Source organism: Adiantum capillus-veneris, chromosome 17 (genome assembly GCF_014529385.1).
Source record: "Adiantum capillus-veneris isolate H3 chromosome 17, ASM1452938v2, whole genome shotgun sequence".
NCBI lineage: Eukaryota > Viridiplantae > Streptophyta > Polypodiopsida > Polypodiales > Pteridaceae > Adiantum > Adiantum capillus-veneris.
This window is the reverse complement of record NC_140947.1, coordinates 104,097,807-104,124,330: the sequence shown is the minus strand read 5'-3', so window position 1 is coordinate 104,124,330 and position 26,524 is coordinate 104,097,807. Positions and strand designations below refer to the sequence as shown.

Below are 26,524 nucleotides of genomic sequence, written 5' to 3'. Positions count from 1 at the left end.
GAGAGAGAGAGAGAGAGAGGCCGAGGCCGATAGAGGATTAAGAGAGAGAAAAAAGAGCAAAAGCAATGGTGAACGACGATGTGGGATCGAGGTGTGTTTGCCAAGGGAAATAATGAGAGTGAGAGAGAGAGAGAGAGAGAGAGAGAGAGAGAGAGAGAGAGAGAGAGAGAGAGAGAGAGAGAGAGAGAGAGAGAGAGAGGGGGGGGGGAAAGAGGCCGAAGGAAGATCAAGAGAGAGAATACATTTGAGAAGTGAGAAAAATAATCTTTTTGGAAGTTGCTCATCGGATTCCAAAAAAGACTCGCCAAAAAATAGTCCTTGAATGGGTACTTGCTACAATTAGTCTCAAAACTCTATTTTTTTAATTTTCCAAAATGGTTGATTTTTTTTTTTTAATTCGGGAGTTTGCCGAACTTGGCGGGAAGAGGCCTTAGAATTTTTTTGTTTATGTGACTAAATTTCAAAAGTCATGGCTTTTGGAGACTTTGGGCGGCCAACCATTCAACTTGCAAGGCTAAGGCTACTTACACACCAAGATCTTGCTTGCTCATTATTTTCAGGGATGGATGGGTAAGTGTTACACACCGATGTTTTCTATTTTTTAAAAGTGGGATTTTTGACAACGGATGTCCGTAGCTTTTTGGTTCGTAGCCTTTGCCGAATCGCGCTGGCAAGAGCTCAAGCCCCGCCTGAGCTTGGGCAGGGAGTCTTGGCTGCTCAAATTTTTCTTCACTACCCATATTAAATGGCTTTTTAACAATTGGCTTCCACGTTTGAGCGCCTACGGTGTGTAAGCAGTCTAAAATCAACACACTTTAGTTTGAGCATGGCGTGGAGGGTACCTCAAATAGCAACGACCTCACTGTGAGAGAGAAAGAAGCTGATGGCGATGGCGATGGCTACGACCTCATTCTCGAGATGCTGCAGAAAAAAAGAACACCCCACGGCCTTGGGCGACCCCGTTGGGACCAATTTTGCAAGCGTTTGTTGAATGCGATAGTGAGGCTTGTGTGTGCAAGGGATGCGCCCATGGTAGGAAGCCGGGAGATTCCTCTTCAATTCAATTTTCCCTTTGGTTTGTTGTAGCCAAGTGTAACCATCAACAAGAGGGAACTTGGATAGCACTTCCCTCTTGAGCATAAGGTCGTGAGGACAAGGCTCCTTAAATAGATCTTTACAACCTCTTAATTCCAACTAGTCGGTGCTTGCTTCGGGTGCGAGAGATTGCGAGTTTGTTGTAGGATTGGATCTTTGAGGTCTCTTGGAATACACAGTTCTCCTCTCCTCTTCTTAGATGAACCTCAATTAGCCCTTCCCAAACTACTTGAAAAGCTTCAAAATTTCTTGAACTTGCTTCTTCTTAATCAATCTCTTTTTCTTTCTCTCTCTTGAACACCTCTCGTTCCGCTTCTACTTCACAACAAGCTCATAGCAGGTATCCCAAGTCAATCACTGGAAAGGGTGGAGAAAATCATAATAGATTTGAAAGACATAATGCCTTGAGAGATGTTTGCAAGATTGAACATGGGTAATTTTGGAATTGTGACAAATGGCATTCTGTGGTATAATGGGAATTTTTGAATTTGAGAGTAGTATGTGCCCACCATTTTAAAAAATGTTAATAAACGATGAATCCAAGGAGATGCTTTGCAAAACGATCAAGAGAGCATATAATGAGTTACACACTCCCATGCATCTCTCTCTCTCTCTCTCTCTCTCTCTCTCTCTCTCTCTCTCTCTCTCTCTCTCTCTCCATGTATTGCATGACGAGACGAACTCTCTATCTAAAAGTAGGGGACTCTGCGATCTGCTCTCTCTCTCTCCCCTTTAGGATCCGAAGACGGGATGCACATGGATCTCTCTCTCTCTTTCTCTCTCTCTCTCTCTCTCTCTCTCTCTCTCCTTCCCTGTATGTCGCTGTCTCTCTTAATGAGAGAATTAATTCACTATGAAATTGTTTGTTAGAGAGGGAGAACTCACCACAAGAATGAGGCTGCGTGCAAGGGGCAGGGGGGAAGGGTATAGGATTCACCAAGATTGGTCATGGTGAGGCTACGTGCAGAGAGGTACAATCACGCTTCATGTTGATGCTCCCCTCCTGTCGCATTTGATGGTGCTCGTGCTGGCACCAAACAAGCTCTGATATATGAGAGAACAACATCTAAGCTTAGAGTTGGTGACAAGTTGCAGCGCACAATTAAATGGCTTCCTGCAAGGACGACGACATGTGGCCTGTCTTATCCTGCTGTGGATGTGGCAAGGTTGCATGCAAAGGTTGGGGGGAAAGGAATCTTGTAAAGTAACTAATGAACTTATTTTTTGTAGAGTAGCAGGGGGCACTCGACTGCAAAAAATTTGAAAAAGGAGGAGAATCAAATGAGATATGTGTCAGAGGCGAATCGCAGCAGAAGCGAATGAGCAGGTGCATGCGCCGCAACGGGCACACCAGCAGGATGCGTGCAGAGCTAGAGGGCGATGGGAAAAGGAGCGGGAGAGGCACATGACCTTTTTTAATTGAATGGGGTGCGCTGCAGGGCAAGATCGGGCCGATGGTGTGCTGGTTATGGGAATAGCTCAAGATCGTTAAACTTCCACTCTGTATGAGTTTGATTCTTCTGTTCACTTTTAGAGGGTGGAGGAACTCAGTTCCAAGGTTGTGACACGAGGATGAGATTCGGGGAATCTGCTAAACAAATGAATAAACCTAGCAAGCTGCCAGTAGTAGAGTAGTATGGCCACGTTTTTGGAAAAGGTCAAATTTGAGGCATCTTTTCATATGGTATCTTTGTTCACTCTCTCTTTTCTGCCTAGAGCTGCATCTCTCTCTCTCTCCCCAAAAGCTGGTTTATGTCTGGTGTTGATACCTTAAAGATACTGGCTACTTTCCCTCGCACACTGTTTTACCAAATGCCGTATGGACCATGGTTATATTTGTGCAACGCGACCATTATAGTGCACTAAGTGCAGTGTCGACAGCATGGGCGGGAGAAATCGGGGAGGACAGAAGCGAGGACGCACTCAGCGCAGGCACTTTCGCGACGGCCGCCAGGATGTGTGGAAGAAGCAGCGGCCGGCAGACGATAATGAAGAGCAGCGAGGAGGGTGGGACCCTTTTGTCACCGAGTCTCCTGCCTTTGAGCTCTACTACAAGGTGTGTGTGTGTGAGAGAGAGAGAGAGAGTTCACCTTCTATTTGCGTCACTGCAGAGCATGTGTGGCCTCGCGTAGCGACCAATACACTTGTGAGCAGTGTTTGTTAGCAATGCTACCCAATTTGCCAGTCCAAGACATCAATCTGGCTCTAATGCCAATTGTTGAAAATAGGAAAAAACTTCCTGGGAGGTCTCCCATCCCAGAACTATCAACACTGCAGCGTCAAATCGGTTCAATCATTTAGCCCTAAAACCTTAAGAGTGATGGAAGATTTCTGGTGTAACCATTTTGAGCCAATGTCATAACTTGGCACCACTTCAACAACCCCCTTGGTGCCAATTGGTCCATGTGTGTATATATCCAAAATCTAACATGCTGAGGGGCTTATCGTACATGTCGGCACTATATAATCATCCCTCTTTAGTGCCAACTTATCAAAGGGTTTATTGATGCCAATATGTCTAGCGCGCATGAACAATGGCTATAAAATCTTTTGTTGTTTACCTTGCATTATAATGAGTGAACTTTGTGTAATTGATGGTTCCCTTTAGAGACATGAGAGAGAGAGAGAGAGAGAGAGAGAGAGAGAGAGAGAGAGAGAGAGAGTTGCGCGAGGAGATTGTTTGTGATCGTGCCTAAGTTCACTAGCAATTTCTGGCAAACTGTTTTCTAGAAACTTGAGACCCGCTCGGCTATGTCGTCGTTAGATCATCCTGAAAGTGATAGACAGACCGAAGGCACTAATCAAACCATGGAGGATATGTTAGTGCATATGTCTCCCGCCATCAGTGTGGTTGAAAACACTACTTTCCATAGATTGAATTTAATACTAAGAACTTGGCTATAGGTTATAGCCCGTTCATGCTTACACAATTATGAGCCGAAACCATCAATTGCCACTAGGCTCAACGGTGTTAACATGCAATCCGTCGCTGCTTTCTTGCACGACATGCAAGAAATGCTCGTGATGGCTAAGAAAAGCATATAGATCGCCCAAGATTGGGCCACCTTTTATAACTAGCATCGATAGCCTCGTGATCTCCAAGAATGGATGTTGGTGTACCTTAGTGTATCGAAAGAGTCTGAAACGATTTGTACTGGTCAATGCTCGAAATCATCTTCATGATATTGTGGGCCATTCCAAGTTGTCAAGAAGATTAGTGATGCCTCATACAAATTGGATGTTCCTTTGGAGGAAGTCCCGAGTTTGGCAGATACCACTCGTTACATTCCACATGAACTTGAATCGTTTCTTGATCAAAGGGTTGAACGGTCTCGAAAGGCTTCTTACCCCAGTTATTTGATCGAGTGGAACCATCGACTGTAACAGACTTGGACACTCCAAGTCAAGAATCAATCGCGACAACACCAAATAACCACTTCAAAACAATTCACAGATCACAATAGATTTGCACTGGCCTGACGGAGTTCCGTGCCTAGAGATATTGGCCCCAAAGACTGGCGTCTCTTTCGGTATTTCTTTATGTATTAAATCAATGTCAAAGTACAAAGAGCAGTTAGGGTTTCACTCTTAGACTCTGCGTCCAGATGCTCTGAGAAGTGAGGCTCTCACCGCACATTTAAATGTTAGAAGGGATGCCCAAAAGCAGAGCCCCAAAAGCTTGAAAGCAAAAGCAGATTCTCTCTCTCTCTCTCTCTCTCTCTCTCTCTCTCTCAATGAGAGTAAAAATAAAGCAATTCAACTCTCTCATCTCGGGTGTGTGTGTGGATGTGAGTGTGTGTGCTAATAAAAAGAGGAAAATGGTATAACCTTTCTATCACCCAAGTGTGGTAGATTGGTTATGCCATTTCCCTCTTGAACAACAGACCATTTCCCTTTTGAATAACAGGTCTTGAGTTCAACTCTCCTCGTCGGCTAGATCTTTAAGGTCTTTTGGGATAGTTTCCTACAACGTTAAAACTCTCTTCTTCTCGGGTGTGTGTGGGTGTGAGTGTGTGTGCTAATAAAAAGAGGAAAATGGTATAATCTTTCTATCACCCAAGTGTGGTAGATTGGTTATGCCATTTCCCTCTTGAATAACAGGTCTTGAGTTCCAAAGGTCTCTTGGGATAGTTTCCTACGACGTTAAAACTCTCTTCTTCTCGGGTGTGTGTGTGGGTGTGAGTGTGTGTGCTAATAAAAAGAGGAAAATGGTATAACCTTTCTATCACCCAAGTGTGGTAGATTGGTTATGCCATTTCCCTCTTGAATAATAGGTCTTGAGTTCAACTCTCCTCGTCGGCTAGATCTTTAAGGTCTCTTGGGATAGTTTCCTATGACGTTAAAACTCTCTTCTTCTTCATCCAATTCTTTTCGTAGCAAAAAGCCAAAAGCTTGGATTTTGCGTCGCTCAAAAATAATTTTAATTTTTTTCTTCCCACCTCCGAGATTTCCGGAAATTAGGATTTTTGTAAAATTAGGGTTTTTGGCAAAAATTAGGGTTTGCAAGAATTTTAGGGTTTCTAGCAAAAATTTGGGTTTCTGCTGTCGATAGCCACGTCATCACTTTGTGACACACCCCCCTCTTGGAAGCATTGTAATCGACCGCGATTACGCCCGCAAAACCGACAAAAGCCATAAAGTGTCTTAGCAGACACTGACTGTTAGTACCTACGTACTAGGAACACACATCTAGCACATGTACCAAATCGACAGTCACATCACACGACATCACGGGACATCACTAGACTTCACTGGACATCACATGACATTCTACATTCATTCGGATCGTAGACCACGATTTATCTGCAATGTAGCTAGCAATCACATCTAGGTCCAATCGAGACCTCATCGATGTCCGATTGACTAACCCCTATTGCATGTCTATTCGAGATCAATCAGACCAAAATGCTGCAGTCATTTCGTCTATCAGTTCCTGCACTTAAAAGAAGTCAAGAACAAATCAGTTTCATAATGAGGAATTCCATTTCATAAAGTCATCCAACAGAATACTGTCAGATCTCAGTATCACTGAAGCTCAAAGAGACATCAGTGACTTTAGTATCAAAATCAAGGCATCTGTTGACAAAGGAGCGGAGTAACTCCCCTCTTGTGCATCCCACTACACCAGATCTTCGGCCAAGCTGAATTCTGGGTTCCGTTTGGAGTAGACTATGCTAAACCAAAGCATCGAGGTAAAGTTTCACAATTCGAGGAGTATCTGCTAGGTCCTCCATCCTCAATCCACTTCGCATCCAATGCAGGATAGTTCTTGAACTTAACCAAGAACTACTTCGGACTTTACCTTTAGTCTTCGTATCCTTATGTGCCAAAATCTGTTCAGGAACAAGGATCTCCTCGTTTTCTTCCACTTCGGGTTGCTCATCAGGCTCCCTATCATCAGGCACATCACCCTTAAAAGGTTTCAAGAGACCCACATGGAATGCATTGTGAATCCTCCGAGTATCTAGTAGTTTCAATCGGAAGGAGACATCATTTATCTTTTCAGTAATCTAGAAAGGTCCGTAGTATCGCATACTAAGCTTTGGAAAAAGCCTCTCCTTTCCCTTTTTCTTTCTTAGGCGTGCCTTCTCCAAACGTAAGAGCTTAGAGCACCCAATCATCCTCCTTCAATTTCAAGTCGCAACGATGGCGATCCGCTGCCTTTTTCTGTCGTTCTTGAGACTTCTGCAAAGTCTCGTTAACCTTGGCATAAGCCGTATCCAAATCTCGTGAATATTCATCTGCTTCAAATATCTAATCTTTCGTGCTCAGGAAGGATGGAACCTTCGCAACACTTTCAACAATCTCAAATGGCGTCTTCCTCGTCGAAGAGTGTATCGTGTTATCGTAGGCAAATTCCACCAAAGGTAAGTTCTTTTCCCATTGAGTCTTCTGATCCCAGATACAAGACTTCAATAAATCTAAAACCACTGAATTGGCAATCTGAGATTACCCGTCAGTCTGCAAGTGGAACGATGACGAGAACTGCAACCGCGTGCCAATGTTCTCCCAAATTGCCTTCCAAAACAAACCCATAAATTTGGGGTCTCTGTCGGAGACAATCGTCTCAGACGTGCCATGTAATTGGAAAATCATCGTGATCATTCTGTGTTTTCGGGAGATCAAAAATGAAATCCATTGCAATACTTTCCCAGGGGCGGGTGGGAATGGGTAAAGGCTGTAACAATCCCTGTGCCTTATGCCTGTCAAACTTGACCTTCTGGCATACTAAGCAACTGCGCACAAACTCTTCCACATCCTTTTTGAGTCTCGGTCAAAAGAAGTATCTCTCTACTCCCTTTCATGGTGGTAGCAATGCTGCGGTGACCCGTAAAAGCTTGACAGTGGCATTCAATCATAACCTTTTCCCTCAACGGCTGTGTAACGCACAACATGGTTTTTCTCATCAAGTAGCCTTCCCGAATGGAGTATCCTGCTATTGTCTCCGCATCCCGTATCCGTGTGAAAAAAAATCTGCAAAATCTGTATCTGTGGCATGGTGATCGACCATATCCTCGAAGCTCCTATGATGTATCTCGGAAATAGCTAGAACCAACGGCTTCCGAGACAAAGCATCTGCCACCACATTCTTCTGTCCCTGCTCATGGACAATCTGGAAGTGAAACTGTGACAAGATGTTCGCCCACCGCATCTGCTTTTCTGAAAGCTGCTTGTGTGACAAGAAGTAGCGCAAACTTTGATGGTCTGTAAAGACAGTAAAATCCTCTCCGAGTAGGTAATGCCGCCACTGAGTAAGAGCATGGATAATTGCCAAAATCTCTTTCTCATAAATCTGTGCTGTCATCTCCAGCTTAGAGAACAATCGGCTCTCGTAAGCAATGACATGGCCTTCTTGCATTAAGACCGCACCCAAACTACGACCACAAGCATCACAAAGTACTTCAAATGACTTCTGCAAGTCCGGCAAAGTCAAATTTGGTCTTGTAGTCAATTTCTCTTTCAATGTCTGAAAGGCAGTCACCTCTGTGGATCCCCACGAGAAAGGGACTCCTTTCTGTATCAAGATATGCAAAATGGAAGCAACCTCTGCAAGCTTTCGAATGAATCGTCTGTAGTACGAACACAGTCCAAAGAAGCTTTCAACTTCATGGACATTCTTCAAATCGGGCCAATCACGGACAGTGTCTATCTTGGCCGGATCCATTTGCACTCCTGCTGCTGAGACAGTGTCCCAAAAAAAATGTATCTCTGAAGCATATGATCTCTGTGTTGTGATATCATCAAAGAAAGTGCCAACAAATAGCCTGTACTCTCGAAAAATCCTGTCCATCATCCGGTTAAATGTCGCAGGAGCATTGGTTAAGCCAAAAGGCATCACCAAAAACTCAAATAACCCCAAAAGTAGTCCGAAAGGTTGTCTTATAGACGTCTCCCGGCGCGATTTCGATCTTAAATATCTACTCTTCAAGTCAATCCTGCTAAAGCACAAGGATCCCTGTAACCTGTCAAGTATATCATCGATCCTAGGAATCGGAAATCTGTTCTTGATGGTGATTTTGTTGAGAGCGCTATAATCGATGCTCATTCTCCAAGATCCGTCTTTCTTCAAATCCAACAATAGTGGAGAGCAATACGGTGAAGTACCATGCTAGACAAGACCCTTTTCCAAGAGGTCTTTCACTGGGTTCATAATCTTTTCATTCTGTACTTGGCTCACACGGTTCGGTGGCCGGTTCGGTGGCGTGCTTCTAGGTATCAGGTCAATGGTCTGATCTTCAGGTCCTCTGAAAAACAATCGGCATAAGTGTAGAGAAAAATCTTTCTTTTGATCAGGTCAAAACATATTCAACCTTTATCTGTCGTTCAGTTCTCTCCCAAAAGAATGAGTAAAGAAACTGAAGTTCATCAAGTACAATCTCTAAGCCCTTCATTTATCAAAGTCGCTTTCTCAGCCTGGTAGTCAACCACGGCGTAGTTCTTGTGGTACCAAGGGATCCTGAGTAGAACGTCACTCGCGTGCCTTGAACACCCCTGTCATTGCAAACGAAGTTTGCCAATGCTCGGTGTAATGGCAACATCCCATCTGGGTGTCAGTCGAACTACCTCCGCCTGTGGCGTCAGTCTGTCAGGCGTAATTCCAAATCGAGCCGCCAATTCCAAGTGAAAAGAAGTTGGCCTTGGCTCCTTCAAAAGAGCTTCGTGATCCTTCACTTTGCCCCAAAAGCGGCAAAGTTTGTACTTTCATTCATTAGATTCGGTGCAGGTCCCTCGCCATATGGTACCAGTTCTGCTTTTCTATTTGCCTTTTTTGCCACGTTCCTCAGCTGCTCTCGAACTCTCAGGCCTGTCGTCGTCTTTATCATTCTGTCCTTTCTGTGCCTTTTTAGGGCACTTGCGGAGATATGTCTATATTCCCCGCATCCAAAGCACTTCCCCTCTCTGATGCAGTGAGCTCTCTCCTCAGGAGTAAGCTTGGGGTCGTGCATCCTTTTTCTCTGGGTTGCTTTCTTTCTTTCTACTTTCATTACCAGAAGTCTGCTCGGCTCGTTGTGTCATGGCCTCATCTGTGGGGTAGGTCAGACTGCCAGAGTGAATGGCAAAGCCCCGCTTCGCATGACTCATCAACTCCTGAATAGAAGCTGACTTCTCTTTCAAGCAATGATCTCGGATCTCTGTAGGTAAACCCAAGGTAAACCGCTCAATCTGTTCTCTGAACGAGATCTTCTTGAATGATAAAAGAGGCGGGTAGAAAAGAGCTCCAGAATCTTTCACAGTAAGCATTGATTGTATCTTTCTTGGTCATCCGAAGATGGTTCCAAGCAGCTCGTACATCTCATTCATATTCTTGCATCAACCAAGAAGAAATAAAAAGCTTCTTAAATTTCAGCCATTACTGGCGCAGTCTTGTTTGAAAGAAGCGTAGTACGAGCATTCCCCTTAAAGTAAGAGGTAGCTCTCCGAATCTTGGAGTGCTCTGAATAGTGTCCTCCCGCGAAAGCGATGTCAAACTGCTGTATGAAAGACAAAGCGTTCGAAGCGTCTGAGTATCCTGAAAAAGTATCAAACTTGATCGAGTGGCCACCTTCCTTAAACCCTTGGACTTTCTTGCTTTTATCTTCGAGAAAGTCATACTGGTTGGCTTTGTAAAAATTCTTCTTGTTCGCATAAAGGTTTCCGTCATCCGAATCTGAGCTGTCTGTAGACGAGTCCTCAGTAGAACTGTCAGTCTCTGGGCGAGATGTAGCCTTCTTTGCCTTTTTCTTGCCCTTTCCGAAGCTTTGTTTCTTGCTTCGCTTTTTACCTTTTCTGTCTTCTTCGCTCGAATCTGAAGAGCTAGAAGAACTGTCAGAAGAAGAAGAAGAAGAACTGGGTACTCCTTTAAATCGAACACGCTTCTTCTGTTTCTTTGCCTTGTCAAAAGTCGACTGACGACCCAAATATCCGGGAAGTCAGTGCTTTTCTTTTGCTTTTTGCCGTGCTTTTTGGCTTTCTTTTGCGCGTCAAAAAGCTGAGTAATCCGTGCATCAACCACCTCTTGTAATTCCTTCTCTGAATATTGTTTGTGATCAGAAGGTTTCTTGAGAGCGGGTTTCAGGGGTGGTGTAGTGGTTTTCTGGCACTGCACATGCTCTTCCTAAAAAGAAGTCTCGCTCATATATTTTGCCAATTTCGGATCCTTCGCAAAACTGAGTATCATCTTTGTTGCATCGCCAATCAATTGACGACGCTTCATCTCTCTTTGCTCCGCTTGAGTAGACCTCGGCCATACTCTCTGTCGGAATCTTCGTTGTGATCCCTGCCCGCATCTCCAGATGCAGAGGGAGTCGATTGATCCTTGCGCGAAGCCATAGGTGCCGCGGAAAAAAAATTGGGGATAGGAAACGGGCCGCGCTCTGATACCACTATAACAGACTTGGACACTCCAAGTCAAGAATCAATCGCGACAGCACCAAATAACCACTTCAAAACAATTCACAGATCACAATAGATTTGCACTGGCCCGACGGAGTTCTGTGCCTAGAGATATTGGCCCCAAAGACTGGCGCCCCTCTCTGTATTTCTTTATGTATTAAATCAATGTCAAAGTACAAAGAGCGGTTAGGGTTTCACTCTCTGTGAGGATTCTAGGTACTAATCCTTATTTAAGTACTTAAACTCATGATTAAGACTTAAGAAACTTAAATTGAACTCGAGACAAGACTTAGAAGACTCTGTGTTTGATTGATTGAAAGTGTGATACAAGGGCTCCTTATATAGGAGACGAAGAGACAAATGAAAAGACACGTCTCATGGTGAAGAGACGCGACTTTAGACGTAAAGACATCCTTTCGGCGAAGAGCTGCAACCATTGGGCGAAGAGTTGCACCCGTAGAGCGAAGGGGTGTGACCAGTCGTCGAAGGAGTGTGGCTTTTGGCGAAGAGACATGTCTTTTGGGCGAAGGGGTGTGACCATCCAAGTGCAGGGGCCTCCTTGGCATGGCACTTCGCGTATCTGCAACTAGGAGTAGATATATTGATGTTAACATAGTCACAATCGTGACATTCCCTCCCATTTAAAATGAGAGCTTGTGTCAAAGAAATGACTTCTGATGTTGATAGAACTCTGGAAAAGCATTGAATCTTCAAAAATCTTCAATCTTTGAGTTAATCGGAAACCTTTGTCTTTAATCTTTGCTTCTTGCAAAACCTTTTTGCTTTGACTGCTAAGTCCCATATCATTGCATTGTTCAAAGACTTTTTAGAGGAATCTGGCATAATCAGGTTAACTGCAACAAGAGGTTGATCTTCAAAATTCTTCATGCGATGTAAGATTTCTGGTTCAAAATCTTCGAGTAACTGCGAAATATTTAGGGAAGAGAAAATCTTCTCAAGGTACTCTTCAGATGGGGTAACTTCAACTTCAGTAATCACTGGAGAGGATTTTGGCTTGAGACTGTAATCATCTTCCAATAACGAATCCCAAAATTCTTCAGAATCATCTTCTGGAATTGTAACTTCATGACTTGTAATTGGCATATCATCATCCAGTAAAGAATCAACGAAAGCATAGTCCTCTTCAGACTCGGAATCTGCAACTATATCTTTATCTTTGTCTTCATCAATTGATTCGTGAGAAGTTAACGAGTTCAAAAATTCATTAATAATAATATTTGCATCTGCATCAGGGATCATATTCGCTTCATAATTCACTGTATCATGCTGTTTGACTTGTACACGTGAAGCTTGAATCACTCTTTCCGCATGAGAAAGCCCGTGTAAAGTCAATTCATGTCCATCTTTGAACAAATTGATAGTATGTTCTCGAAAGCTAATTGCTGGATCATATTGGAATAACCAATGCTGACCAAGAATCATGTCGTAATAAGATAAAGGCATGACGTCAAAATCCAATTGATGTGCATAAGTTTGAATCTCAAATTGCAACTGTCGACTTGTCTGATCACAAGTCAAAATTGATCCATCTGTTAATTCCACATCATATAAGTGAGATGTCTTCTGAGTTGGTAAGCCAAGCTGTTGAACTATTTGAGTGCTGATGAAATTATTCGAGCATCTGCTGTCCACCAAAATATTGATGTAGTGACCATTGAGTAGTCCAAGAAGGCTCAAAACTTGCTTTGAGAGAGGCTCCAAAACTGAAGAATTGCATTGAGCACGCTTCATAAGTATACTCGTATCCTCGGAGACTCGAATTGTATTGACCACAGATTTTCCTTTATCCTTAGTAGAATCTTGTTGTTCAGAATTCGATGATGTTTCCGCATTGGAATTTTTTTTCAAATTAGACGGATTTGGTCTCTTTGGACATTGATACCATCTATGGTCACCACTGCAAATTGTACATAATCCTTCCTTCTTTGAAGTCGAAGATCCATTTGACGAAGAGCCTTGCTGAGTATTGGAATGCCGATCTTGAGAAAAATCACGTTCTTTACCACGATCAAGTGGAGGAACATGTGAAGAAGATCTGCTTTCAGATCGTTGATCTTGAGAATAGAACCTTGAAGTTGAATAAGGTTGCGTTGCTTGCTATCTGAACTGAGACTGATGTTGCTGACTTTGGCTATATTTGTCTCTGCGATCGCGTTGTGAAAAGCGAGCGCTATTTGAAGATCTGTTACCAAGGAGAAAATTCCGTGTAGGGCGTCGATTATCGCCAAGACGCTCCACATAGGCAATTGCAGCATCCAAAGTGGTAGGGTTGTATTTGTGGACATCGTCCTTCAGGTTGGGTTCGAGTTCGTCGATAAAACTGTGAAGTTTATCAGAGGGACTAAGAGTCTCTATCTCCAGAGTTAGTCTTTGGAACTCTATGATGTACGCGGCCAAGGAACCTATCTGGCTCAGGTGGCGAAAAGAGGACCGGGCATGAAAATCCGCATTGGCAGGTTCGAACGCCTTGCGAATAGCACGCCAGAATTTATCTCAAGAAGGTGTGTGTTTACCATCAGCAACCCGTCGTTGCCACCAAAGAAATGCTGTGTCCTTGAGCAGAGAACTAGCAAGTGCAACTTTTTTACTCTCGACCAAGTCTGTGTTCGATAAGTTAATCTCCATTTTGGACAGCCATTGGTCTAGCACGCGCTTGTCGCGGCGACCAGTGTATGGTTCCGACAGTTTAACATCAAGCTTCTTCTTCTGTGCAACATTAAAATTTTTATAAAGTAATTGAAGTTCGCGATTGTCTACCTCTTCAGTTGGGTCTGGTTCGTTTGGTTCATCCACTGAAGCTTCAGAAGAATGTGTTGAAGATGCTGCATTAGTAGTCCGAGAAACAGCAGGTTGACTTCGAGAAGTGTTTTCCGTGTGCATCTCATCCAAGCGAGTGTGAAGTGATGCGAGGCTTATGGAAAGTGTGGTCATCTGCTCCTTAATAAGAGTAAGGGCATCGTCAGATTGACCACCTCCGTCCTGAGAATTCAGCATGGTTACGCCTCAAAGGAACTTGAATAAGTGCAGGTTCGGGTTTGGGAATAGGTTATGGGACTGGTGATCCGTGAGGGAAAAATCTATCTGGAATAAGTTCGCGCTCTGGAGTTCGGGAATTTCGCAAGGTTAAAGAGTTCAGGAGAGTAGACCGGCGATGGAATTTCCGTGGGAAAGTCCGGAACAGGATTTGGTTCGGGAATAGGCTCTTCTGGGAGTACGTCAAGGTAGCTCAAGTATGGCACCGGCACGCGGAACTCGTTGGCGTCGGCATCCATGCAACTGTGAGCACGAAGAGGAGCACCTAGAGCACCTAATAATTTTGGGGCCTTTTAAGTGATTAAGTGTGTTCACATGGGCTTTAAAAATTTAGGGCATGTCAGTCAATGTTGGCCGGCCACTTTGGGCTGGAATTTTGGGGTATTTTAATAAGTTAAATTCTCAATCTTATAAGGGTGCTGCCAGCGTAAAATAAAGCCTCAGCGTAGAATAAAAGACCGGCATGGCTGAAATTTGCTGCCGTTTGGTGAAATAGACCAACGTTTAAGGATTTCAGCAGTTTCATCACTGCCCAGCGTTTGATAAAGTGCAGCGTAAGAAATTCTGCCGCTTGGGAATTTTCAGCAGCCAGCGATTTGGGGGAATGAAGGGTGCCCTCTGTAACAAACTTGGACACTCCAAGTCAAGAATCAACCGCGATAGCACCAAATAACCACTTCAAAACAATTCACAGATCACAATAGATTTGCACTGGCCCGGCGGAGTTCCGTGCCTAGAGATATTGGCCCCAAAGACTGGCGCCCCTTTCGGTATTTCTTTTTATATTAATCAATCATCAAAGTACAAGAGAGCGGTTAGGGTTTCACTCTCAGACTCTGCGTCCAGATGCCCTGAGAAGTGAGGCCCTCACCACTAATTTAAAGGTTACAAGGGATGCCCAAAAGCAGAGCCCCAAAAGCTTTTAAAATCAAAAGCATCAGTTCTCTCTCTCTCTTGAGAGTCTTTTCTCTTTTTTTTTATATAAAAAAAAGCAAAAGCAAAATTCGCGTCGCTCATCATTTTCCAAAAAAAAAATAAAAAAAAATATATATTTTTAATAATAATCCGCCTCCGCGATTTCCGAAATTTAGGGTTTTTGGCAAAAATTAGGGTTTGCAGGAATTTTAGGGTTTTTGGCAGAAATTAGGGTTTCTGCTGTCCGCCACGTCATCACTTTGTGACATACCCCCCTCTTGAAAGCATTGTAATCGACCGCGATTACGCCTGCAAAACCGACAAAAGCCATAAACCGTCTTAGCAGACACTGACTGTTAGTACCTACGTACTAGGAACACACATCTAGCACATGTACAAAATCGACAGTCACATCACACGACATCACAGGACATCACCAGACATCACAGGACATCACATGACATTCAACATTCATTCGGATCTTAGACCATGATTTATCGGCAATGTAGCTAGCAATCACATCTAGGTCCAATCGGGACCTCATCGATGTCCGATTGACTAACCCCTATTGCAACCATGTCTATTCGAGATCAATCAGACCAAAATGCTGCAGTCATTTCGGCTATCAGTTCCTGCACTCACAAGAAGTCAAGAACAAATCAGTATCATAATCAGGAATTCCATTTCATAAAGTCATCCAACAGAATACTGTCAGCTCTCAGTATCCCTGAAGCTCAAAGAGACATCAGTGACTTTAGTATCAAAATCGAGGCATCTATTGACAAAGGAGCGGAATAACTCCCCTCTTGTGCATCCCACTGCACCAGATCTTCGGCCAAGCTGAGTTTCTGGGTTCCGTTTGAAGTAGACTATGCTAAACCAAAACATCGAGGTAAAGTTTCACAATCCGAGGAGTATCTGCTAGGTCCTCCTCCTCCATCCACTTCGCATCAAATGCAGGAAAGTTCTTGAACTTAACCAAGAACCCGCCTTCGGACTTTACCCTTCTTCGTATCATTATGTGCCAAAATCTGTTCAGGAACAAGGATCTCCTCGTTTTCTTCCACTTTGGGTTGCTCCCCATCATCAGGCACATCACCCTTAACAGGTTTCAAGAGACTCACATGCAATGCACTGTGAATCCTCCAAGTATCTGGCAGTTTCAATCGGAAGGAGACATCATTTATCTTGTCAGTAATCTGGAAAGGTCCGTAGTATCACATACTAAGCTTTGGAAAAAGCCTCTCCTTTCCCTTTTTCTTTCTTAGACGTGCCTTCTCAAAAGTAAGAGCACCCAATCATCCTTCTTCAGTTTCAAGTCGCGACGATGGCGATCCGCTGCCTTTTTCTGTCGTTCTTGAGACTCCTGCAAAGTCTTGCGAACCTTGGCAAAAGCCGTATCCAAATCTCGCGAATATTCATCCGCTTCAAATTTCTAATCTTTCGTGCTCAGGAAGGATGGAACCTTCGCAGCAGTTTCAACAATCTCACATGGCATCTTCCCCGTCGAAGAGTGTATCGTGTTATTGTAGGCAAATTCCACCAAAGGTAAGTTCTTTTCCCATTGAGTCTTCTGATGCGAGATACAAGACTTCAATAAATCTAAAATCACTGAATTGGCAATCTCAGATTGCCCGTCAGTCTGCAAGTGGAACGATGACGAGAACTGCAACCGCGTGCCAATGTTCTCCCAAATTGCCTTCCAAAACAAACTCATAAATCTGGGGTCTCTGTCGGAGACAATCGTCTCAGGCGTGCCATGTAATCAGAAAATCATCGTGATCATTTTGTATTCTCGGGAGATAAAAAAAAATGAAATCCATTTCAATATTTTCCCAGGGGCGGGTGGGTATGGGTAAAGGCTGTAACAATCCCTGTGCCTTATGCTTGTCAAACTTGACCTTCTGGCATACCAAGCAACTGCGCACAAACTCTTCCACATCCTTCTTCAGTCTCCGCCAAAAGAAATCTCTCTCTACCCCTTTCATGGTGGTAGCAATGCCGCGGTGACCCGTAAAAGGTGGACAGTGGCAATCAGTCATAACCTTTTCCCTCAACGGCTGTGTAACGCACAACATAGTCTTTTTCATCAAGTAGCCTTCCCGAAGGGAGTATCCAGCTATTGTCTCCCCATCCCGTATCCGTGTGAAAATATCTGCAAAATCTGTATCTGTGGCACACTGATCGACCATATCCTCGAAGCTCCTATGATGTATCGCGGAAATAGCCAGAACCAACGGTTTCCGAGACAAAGCATTTGCCACCACATTCTTCTGACCCTGCACATGGACAATCTGGAAGTGGAACTGTGACAAGATGTTCACCCACCGCATCTGCTTTTCCGAAAGCTGCTTCTGTGACAAGAAGTAGCGCAAACTCTGATGGTCTGTAAAGACAGTAAAATCCGCTCCGAGTAGGTAATGCCGCCACTGAGTAAGAGAGTGGATAACCGCCAAAAGCTCTTTCCCATAGATCTGTGCTGTCATCTCCGGCCTAGAGAACAAACGGCTCTCGTAAGCTATGACATGGCCTTCTTACATCAAGACCGTACCCAGACTACGACCACAAGCATCACAATATACTTCAAATGACTTCTGCAAGTCCGGCAAAGTCAAAATAGGTCCCGTAGTCAATTTCTCTTTCAATGTCCGAAAGGCAGTCACCTCTGTGGGTCCCCACGAAAAAGGTACTCCTTTCTGTGTCAAGGTATGCAAAGGGGAAGCAACCTCTGCAAACTTTCGTATGAACCGCCTGTAGTACGAACACAGTCCCAAGAAGCTTCTAACTTCATGGACATTCCTCAAATCGGGCCAATCACGGATAGTCTCTATCTTGGCCGGGTCCATTTGCACTCCTGCTGCTGACACAATGTGTCCCAAAAAGTGTATCTCTGGTAGGAAAAATTCACTTTTCTTTACATTAATCACTAACGTGTGATCTCGTAATGCCTGAAAGACTTGAAGCAGATGATCTCTGTGTTCTGCCTCATTCTTGGAGAAAACAATGATGTCGTCAAAGAAAGTGCCAACAAATAGCCTGTACTCTCGAAAAATCCTGTCCATCATCTGGTTAAATGTCGCAGGAGCATTGGTTAAGCCAAAAGGCATCACCAAAAACTCAAATAACCCAAAAGTCGTCCGAAAAGCTGTCTTGTAGACATCTCCTGGCGCTATCCTGATCTGATGATATCCACTCTTCAAGTCAATCCTGCTAAAGCACGAGGATCCCTGTAACCTGTCGAGTATATCATCGATCCTAGGAATTGGAAATCTGTTCTTGATGGTGATTTCGTTGAGAGTGCTATAATCGATGCACATTCTCCAAGATCTGTCTTTCTTCAAAACCAACAACACTGGAGAGCAATACGGTGAAGTACTAAGCTGGACAAGACCCTTTTCCAAGAGGTCTTTCACTGAGTTCATAATCTTTTCATTCTGTACTCGGCTCACACGATAAGGTGGCCGATTCGGTGGCGTGCTTCCAGATATCAGATCAATGGTATGATCTTCAGGCCCTCTCAAAAGCAATCGGCATGAGCGTGGAGAAAAAAAAATCTTGGCGTTCTTTTCTTCAGGTCAAAACATATTCAACCTTTATCCATCGTTCAGTTCTCCCAAAAGAATGAGTAAGAAAACTGAAGTTCTTCAAGTACAATCTCTAAGCCCTTCATTTATCAAAGTCGCTTTCTCGGCCCGGTAGTCAACCACGGCGTAGTTCTTGTGGTACCAAGGGATCCCGAGTAGAACGTCACTCGCGTGCCCTGAACACCCCTGTCATTGCAAACAAAGTTTGCCAATGCTCGGTGTAATGGCAACATCCCATCCGGATGCCAGTGGAACTACCTCCGCCTGTGGCGTAAGTCTATCGGGCGTAGTTCCAAATCGAGCCGCCAATTCCAAGTGAAAAGAAGTTGGCCTTGGCTCCTTCAAAAGAGCTTCCTGATCCTTCACTTTGCCCTGAAAGCGGCAAAGTTTGTACTTTCATTCATTAGATTCGGTGCAGGTCCCTCGCCATGTGGTACCAGTTCTGCTTTTCTATCTGCCTTTTCTGCCACATTCCTCAGCTGCTCTCGAACTCTCAGGCCTGTCGTCGTCTTTATCATTCTGTCCTTTCTGTGCCTTTTTAGGGCACTTGCGGAGATATGTCTATATTCCCCGCATCCAAAGCACTTCCCCTCTCTGATGCAGCAAGCTCTCTCCTCAGGAGTAAGCTTGGGGTCGTGCATCCTTTTTCTCTGGGTTGCTCTCTTTCTTTCTACTTTCATTACCAGAAGTCTGCTCGGCTCGTTGTGTCATGGCCTCATCTGTGGGGTAGGTCAGACTGCCAGAGTGAATGGCAAAGCCCCGCTTCGCATGACTCATCAACTCCTGAATAGAAGCTGACTTCTGTTCCAAGCAGTGATCTCGGATCTCTGTAGGTAAACCCAAGGTAAACCGCTCAATCTGTTCTCTGAACGAGATCTGCTTGAATGAAGAGGCGGGTAGAAAAGAGCTCCAGAATCTTTCACAATAAGAATTCACTGTATCGCTCTTGGTCATCCGGAGATGGTTCCAAGCAGCTCGTATATCTCGCTCAAACTCTTGAGTCAACCAAGAAGAAATAAAAAGCCTCTTGAATTTCAGCCATGTAACTGGCATAGTCTTGCTTAATAGAAGCGTGGACCACCAAGTACGAGCATTCCCCTTAAAGTAAGAGGCAGCTCTCCGAATCTTGGAGTGCTCTGAATAGCGTCCTCCCGCGAAAGCGATGTCAAATTGCTGTATAAAAGACAAAGCCTTCGAAGCATCTGAGTATCCTGAAAAGTATCAAACTTGATCGAGTGGCCACCTTCCTTAAACTCTCGGACTTTCTTGCTTTTATCTTCGAGAAAGTCATACTGGTTGGCTTTGTAAAAAAAAATTCTTCTTGTTCGCATAAAACTTTCCGTCATCGGAGTCTGAGCTGTAAGTAGACGAGTCCTCAGTAGAACTGTCAATCTCTGGGCGAGATGTAGCCTTCTTTGCCTTTTTCTTGCCCTTTCCGAAGCTTTGTGTCTTGCTTCACTTTTTTGCTTTTTTCTGTCTTCTTCGCTCTAATCCGAGGAGCTAGAAGAACTGTCAGAAGAAGAAGAAGAAGAACTGGGTACTCCTTCAAATCGAACACGCTTCTTCCGTTTCTTTGCTTTGTCGAATGTCGATTGGCGACCCAAATATCCCGGGAAGTCAGTACCTTTGTTCTGCTTTTTGCCGTGCTTTTTGCCTTTCTTTTGCACGTCGAAAAGCTGAGCAATCCGTGCATCAACCACGTTCTCCAGTTCCTTCTCCGTATATTTCTTGGAGACAGAAGGTTTCTTGAGAGCGGGTTTCGGGAGTGGTGTTTTGGTTCTCTGCCACTCCATCTGTACCTCTTTCAAAGAGGTCTGGTTCATATATTTTGCCATCTTCGGGTCCTTGGCAAAATTGAGCATAATCTTTGTTGCATCACCAATCAATTGAGGACGCTCCATCTCTCTTTGCTCCGCCTGAGTAGGCCGAGGCGGGCCATACTCTCTGTCTGAATCTTCGTTGTGATCCCAGCCCGCATCTGCAGATGCAGAGGGAGTCGGCTGATCATTGCCTGAAGCCATAGGTGCCACGGAAAAAAATTCGGGGATCGGATTTCCCGTAGAAGAGAAATCGGCCGTGCTCTGATACCACTGTAACAAACTTGGACACTCCAAGTCAAGAATCAACCGCGACAGCACCAAATAACCACTTCAAAACAATTCACAGATCACAATAGATTTGCACTGGCCCGGCGGAGTTCCGTGCCTAGAGATATTGGCCCCAAAGACTGGCGCCCCTTTCGGTATTTCTTTTTATATTAATCAATCATCAAAGTACAAGAGAGCGGTTAGGGTTTCACTCTCAGACTCTGCGTCCAGATGCCCTGAGAAGTGAGGCCCTCACCACTAATTTAAAGGTTACAAAGGATGCCCAAAAGCAGAGCCCCAAAAGCTTTTAAAATCAAAAGCATCAGTTCTCTCTCTCTCTTGAGAGTCTTTTCTCTTTTTTTTTATATAAAAAAAAGCAAAAGCAAAATTCGCGTCGCTCATCATTTTCCAAATTTTTTTTAAAAAAATAAAAAATAATAATCCGCCTCCGCGATTTCCGGAATTTTAGGGTTTCTGGCAGAAATTAGGGTTTCTGCTGTCCGCCACGTCATCACTTTGTGACACCCTCTCGTGAAGGGGTGCTGCCTTAGTGAAGGGGTGCCTTCCTTGGTGCCCTCTCGCAAATAGGTGTTGTCCTTTCACATGAAGAGGGGCTAACATACGGGTGCGAAGGAGTGCAATCTGATGAAGGGTACGCAGGGTTCTCCAGGTACGCCACGCACACACATCTGTGTTCTGTCCTGTATCCTTTATGTATAGAATTGGAACATAATAAATTTAAGTTACCACATACGCGTAGTAGAAGTACACCATCTTTCCTCTGCGGCCATACAACACACTAGGTGAGGGTTGTGGGTAGGGTTGGCAACGGCGAGGCTAAGTAGACGCCAAGTCCAAAGGCCCGGGAAAAAAAATTGCTCTGATACCACTGTGAGGATTCTAGGTACTAATCCTTATTTAAGTACTTAAACTCATGATTAAGACTTAAGAAACTTAAACTGAACTCGAGACAAGACTTTGATTGATTGAAAGTGTGATACAAGGGCTCCTTATATAGGAGACAAAGAGACATAAATGAAAAGACACGTCTCATGGTGAAGAGACGCGACTTTAGACGTAAAAACACATCCTTTCGGCGAAGAGCTGCAACCATTGGGCGAAAAGCCGCACTCGTAGAGCGAAGGGGTGTGACCAGTCGTCGAAGGAGTATGGCTTTTGGCGAAGAGACGTCTTTTGGGCGAAGGGGTGTGACCATCCAAGTGCAGGGGTCCTCCTTGGCATGGCACTTCGCGTATCTGCAACTAGGAGTAGATATATTGATGTTAACATAGTCACAATCGTGACACTCTTAGACTCTGCGTCCAGATGCTCTGAGAAGTGAGGCCCTCACCGCATATTCAAATGTTACAAGGGATGCCCAAAAGCAGAGCCCCAAAAGCCTTGAATGCAAAAGCAGATTCTCTCTCTCTCTCAATGAGTAAAAATAAAGCAATTCAACTCTCTCTCTCTCATCCAATTGTTTTTGTAGCAAAAAGCCAAAAGCTGGGATTTTGCGTCCCTCAAATAATTTTAAATTTTTTTCCCCCACCTCTGAGATTTCCGGAAATTAGGGTTTCTGCAAAATTAGGGTTTGCAGGAATTTTAGGGTTTCTGGCAGAAATTAGGGTTTTTGCTGTCGGTAGCCACGTCATCACTTTGTGGCATCGATCCAAGTCGAGTGCTGCTTGGGAACAAGTAAGATCATTGAAATGTCGTTTCCCCAGTTTTATCACCGAGGAGATTGTTGACGACAACAATTAAAAATACAGGGGGAAGTGTTACGCTGCTAGACATCAGGATGTGCGCCTGAGCTATGTCCGGCCGAGTGTGAACATGGCCCTACGGTTAGGGCGGTAACCGGTTAAGGAATCCTATTAATAGGACCCTAGTCTTTAATATGCAGGTGAAGTGATTTAAAGCGATAACTCAGGATGAGTGCTTCCTTATAGTGCATGAGAGATGTGCAAGAGACTAGAAAGAGAAGAGAGATACTGTGAGTGAAGGTTCTGTGAGTGACAGAGAGAAAAAAAGAAGACTTAACATCGGATGGGGTCCCAAACCCCCCTCCAAGGGCCTCCCTCTGTGTTGCTATAGAGGTATTTGCTTTTGATTGCACAAATGCTGATACAATGGTCCTAGATGTTGAGATCTGATGGGATTTGGCTACTGGTGCTTGGATTTGAGGGACTAAGGTTTGAAAATGGAAAATGCTTGGGAAAGAGCTGGGGATATGCAACTAGACGAGGCTTTGGGCTGATCTGCTATTGCCGAAGTTGAGGATGCTCATGATGACAATGGAAACGGGCTGAAATCTGAAAACGCTGGCTGATCTGGAACACTTGGGCTGAATCTTGAAAACGCTTGGTGAAATTGACACTTGAGGGCTGAGAACTGCTAAGCTAGGGCTGATCTGGGGTGGCGGTGCTGATCAGTTGCCGTGTGCACAAAATGCTAGGATTGAGTGCTTGACGAGAAAACGCTAGGTGATTGAAGGTACTGCTGATGGAAAACCGGCATGATGAAGGTATTGATAGGCTGGCTGCCCATGAGGAAGTGAGGGTAGTAGGTACTAACTTATGATCAGTAAGTGACCCTGGGGTCACCTTTATAGTGAATAAAGGCTGGGTCGAGCAGATGTCTGATAAAACCTTGTCTCCGAGCTGGCCACCCATGCATAAGTTGCACCTTTGTCCTGCCGACCAGGTTTGGGGTGGTTGCCGCCCACCTTGGGCACTCATATATATGGGTCCAAGGGGGTACCCATCTCATATCATCTGGCATTTGTACGTGTCTTGTTCTGGTAGTCATGGGGGGCTGATGGCCCCTCTTCCCCTCTGCAGCGTTTATGGTCTACTGTCTCCCTCTCTCCTCTCCTCTCACGCTGTTGCACACGCGCACTCACATGTGTCAGGTGTAGTGGAATTGAAATGGTGAAGATCTAGACTTTACACTTTCACAAATTTTTACTTCTTTCCTTGCTTGAATGTGTGCTACTTAGCACGAATGATGCTTCCGCGCGCGAGAGAGAGAGAGAAAGAGAGAGAGAGAGAGAGAGAGAGAGAGAGAGCCGATGGGGTCCCAACCAACCCTCTCAATGGCCCCCCCACACCGTTGCTGATGTGGTATTTGCTTTTGATTGCGTAAATGGAATGTACACACATGCAATACCTCAAATGCAGACTCTACTGACTTGAATGGGGGATGTTGCCGCGGTAAGTCTTCAAAATGAAGCACCTCCGGGCTGATTTGATGCACCTTTGGATCCGTCTCCATGAAGGGTCGTAGATGGCCACCAAGGGATAGATCTGGGGCCGATTTGCGCTCTCGATATGAGAGGAATGAAGGACTAAAGGCTGGCTGCAAAAACGCAGATCTGATTGCAAAACCGAAACATATCTAACGCGCAAAGCAGGCCTGAAAGCGCAATTGATGATGGACAGCAATGGGAGCACTCAATGCGGCGAGGGAATGGCCGAGAAGTGAATGGGCTGCCGAAGGTCCGGGTTATAGCAAGGAAGACATCGTTCGCATATCCATGGGGTCTCCGGCGAGGAAGAGCGTTGAAAACTGAAAACGCTGGGCTGATATGTTGCTTGTAGAAACGCTGGGCTGATCTGCGATGCTGGAGAAAAAATGCAAGACAGGATGATTTGAAAACGCTAGGGCTGGATATCTGCCAGCGCTCCACACTTATGCAAAACGCTAGGCAATGTGCTCCTTATATAGGACTTTTAAGTTAGGTGGGGAATTTTAGGCGAGGTCGGGAAAAATGTGCAAATGTGCGCACATGGGAGTTTTCTGATGATAACTCATTATTCTGTGACCCATTTTGACGAACCGATTGGACCGACATGCTCCTCTTAACCTAGACCTACATGCTCGTCATATTAGATGCCCATTGAAGTGTAATAACATCTTTCAAAACGATTTATGCAAGTGGGTTCCAAAATTGGAAAACCTAATCTAATGGGCTCGTCCGGACATGCAGGTCTTGCGAACAGGCTCACAAAATTGCCAGTACTAATCCTCCAAGGATTCTAGACACTGCTATCTAGGGATAGGTGCAAAATTGACTCTAAAAGTCAATGAAGCATGTCCACGTGGCACATAGAGCCATGGCATCCCCTCCTGCTTAAGGTGAGGTACTGGTACCGAACTCCAAGCATGGCATAAGATGGTCACGAATGAATGGCCTTCTAGATAATGTCCTCCACGGCTACTGAAACACATTCCCTTGAAAAAAAAGTTTAGAATGCCAAGCAGTAAGAAGAATTCTCTCCCACCAAGATACCGTTTTTCTTTTCCTCCAAACTTTGTTTGCGACATCAGCAAGCCAACCTGTGTGTGTGTGTGTGTGTGTGTGTGTGTGTGTGTGTGTGTGTGTGTGTGTGTGTGTGTGTGTGTGTGTTCAAGTTGTTTGAAGTGTTGAAAAGTCTGTTCGTGTCTGTTCTTTTTAGTTTTGCACGTGGAGCCCTCCCGTTACATTTCTATAGATTGAAAACCAACGATGTAGAGGATTTACTTGGTTTTGTATGCAAGAAGCTAAGTCAAGCAGGAATTGCATGGGCTACATGCAATCGGTTTCCATGAGTTAGTTGCTTTGCACTGATAGATGTAAGCACATCATATGTGCAAGCCAAGGGCAGTTGTAGCAAGAAGGCCGATGTATGATTGTAAAGCATATGGACGAAGAAAGGTGGAGATACAAGAATTGTTTGAGTCAAGTTCTTTTGACAAAGAAGATACTGATGGTGAAAGCAATAGATGGATATTATTAAAGGTTACTAAATTTGTTTTTAAAAGAAGGATCATGATAGATCCAATATTGCCTTGCAATAATGATTGCAACTTTGCATTATGGATGGTTCCTTTTTGTTTTCCACTCACACACACACCCCCACACCCAGAGAGAGAGAGAGAGAGAGAGAGAGAGAGAGAGAGAGAGAGAGAGAGAGAGAGAGAGAGAGAGAGAGAGATGCAATACCTCAATGCATTACTCGACTCGACTCGAATGGATGATGTAGCCATGATAACTCTTCAAAATGAAGTCTCCTCGACTGATTTGTGTACCTTTTGAATCCGTCTTGATGTGGGTTGTGGATGATCACCGCGGGTAGATCTAGGGCTGATTTGCATCCCGATGTGAGAGGAGACAAAGATAAATGTTGGCTGCAAAAGCAGCACAGATTTGAGACGCTGAAAATGAAGTAGATCTGGTGTTACCACAGGCTAAAAACGGTGGGGCTGATGTGGCGAGGATTGGGCAACCGATGTGCTCAAACACCAATGCGTAGGGGGGGGGTGAAGGAGTACGAGCAGAAGTGTGACGCGAGAGAGAGTGAGAGAAGAAGAGCACGACGATATGGTGAACTCGCTCTACTGTAATGTGTAGAGCATAGTGAGTTCTTATTAGGTTTTTACAAAAGAACATGTGTACATACCTGGCGGCCCGCCCACTTACCTGGGCGACCACATTGGGCTTTATACCCCAACAACCTCCCACTTAAAGTCCAATGTGGTACTTTAAGTGTGAGAGAAGCTACTATACAAGCTAATATACAAGAGATGTAGAGAAGTGATGTACTACCCTACACCTAACTGCTTGCGAAAATGCGCAAAGCTCTCTGAGGGAAGTCCTTTTGTAAGTAGATCAGCAGGATTTTCTGTGGTGTGAACTTTGACAAACTGAAGTTGCTTATCCTTGAGCATTTCCCTGATGAAATGATACTTCACATCCACATGCTTTGTCTTTGAGTGATAAACTGGATTGCGAGCCAATTGTATAGCACTTTGACTATCACAATATAATATAGGCATCTCTTCTTTGATTCCCAAATCTGTTACTAGTCGATTAAGCCAAATTGATTCTTTGCATGCCTCTGATGCTGCAACATATTCAGCCTCTGTAGTAGACTG

At 44.5% G+C, this 26,524-nt stretch overlaps 1 protein-coding gene across 1 annotated transcript in view; it reads left to right on the top strand.

Moving 5' to 3' along the window:
• The first annotated feature begins 2,854 nt into the window (after positions 1–2,854).
• Positions 2,855–26,524, top strand: part of LOC147437810 (S-adenosyl-L-methionine-dependent methyltransferases superfamily protein) — a 100,721-nt gene continuing 77,051 nt past the window's right edge. The window contains exon 1 of the mRNA XM_086487263.1: positions 2,855–3,151. Coding sequence (XP_086343389.1) covers positions 2,978–3,151 — 174 coding nt within the window. The 5' untranslated portion in view covers positions 2,855–2,977. The remainder of the gene's footprint in view (positions 3,152–26,524) is intronic.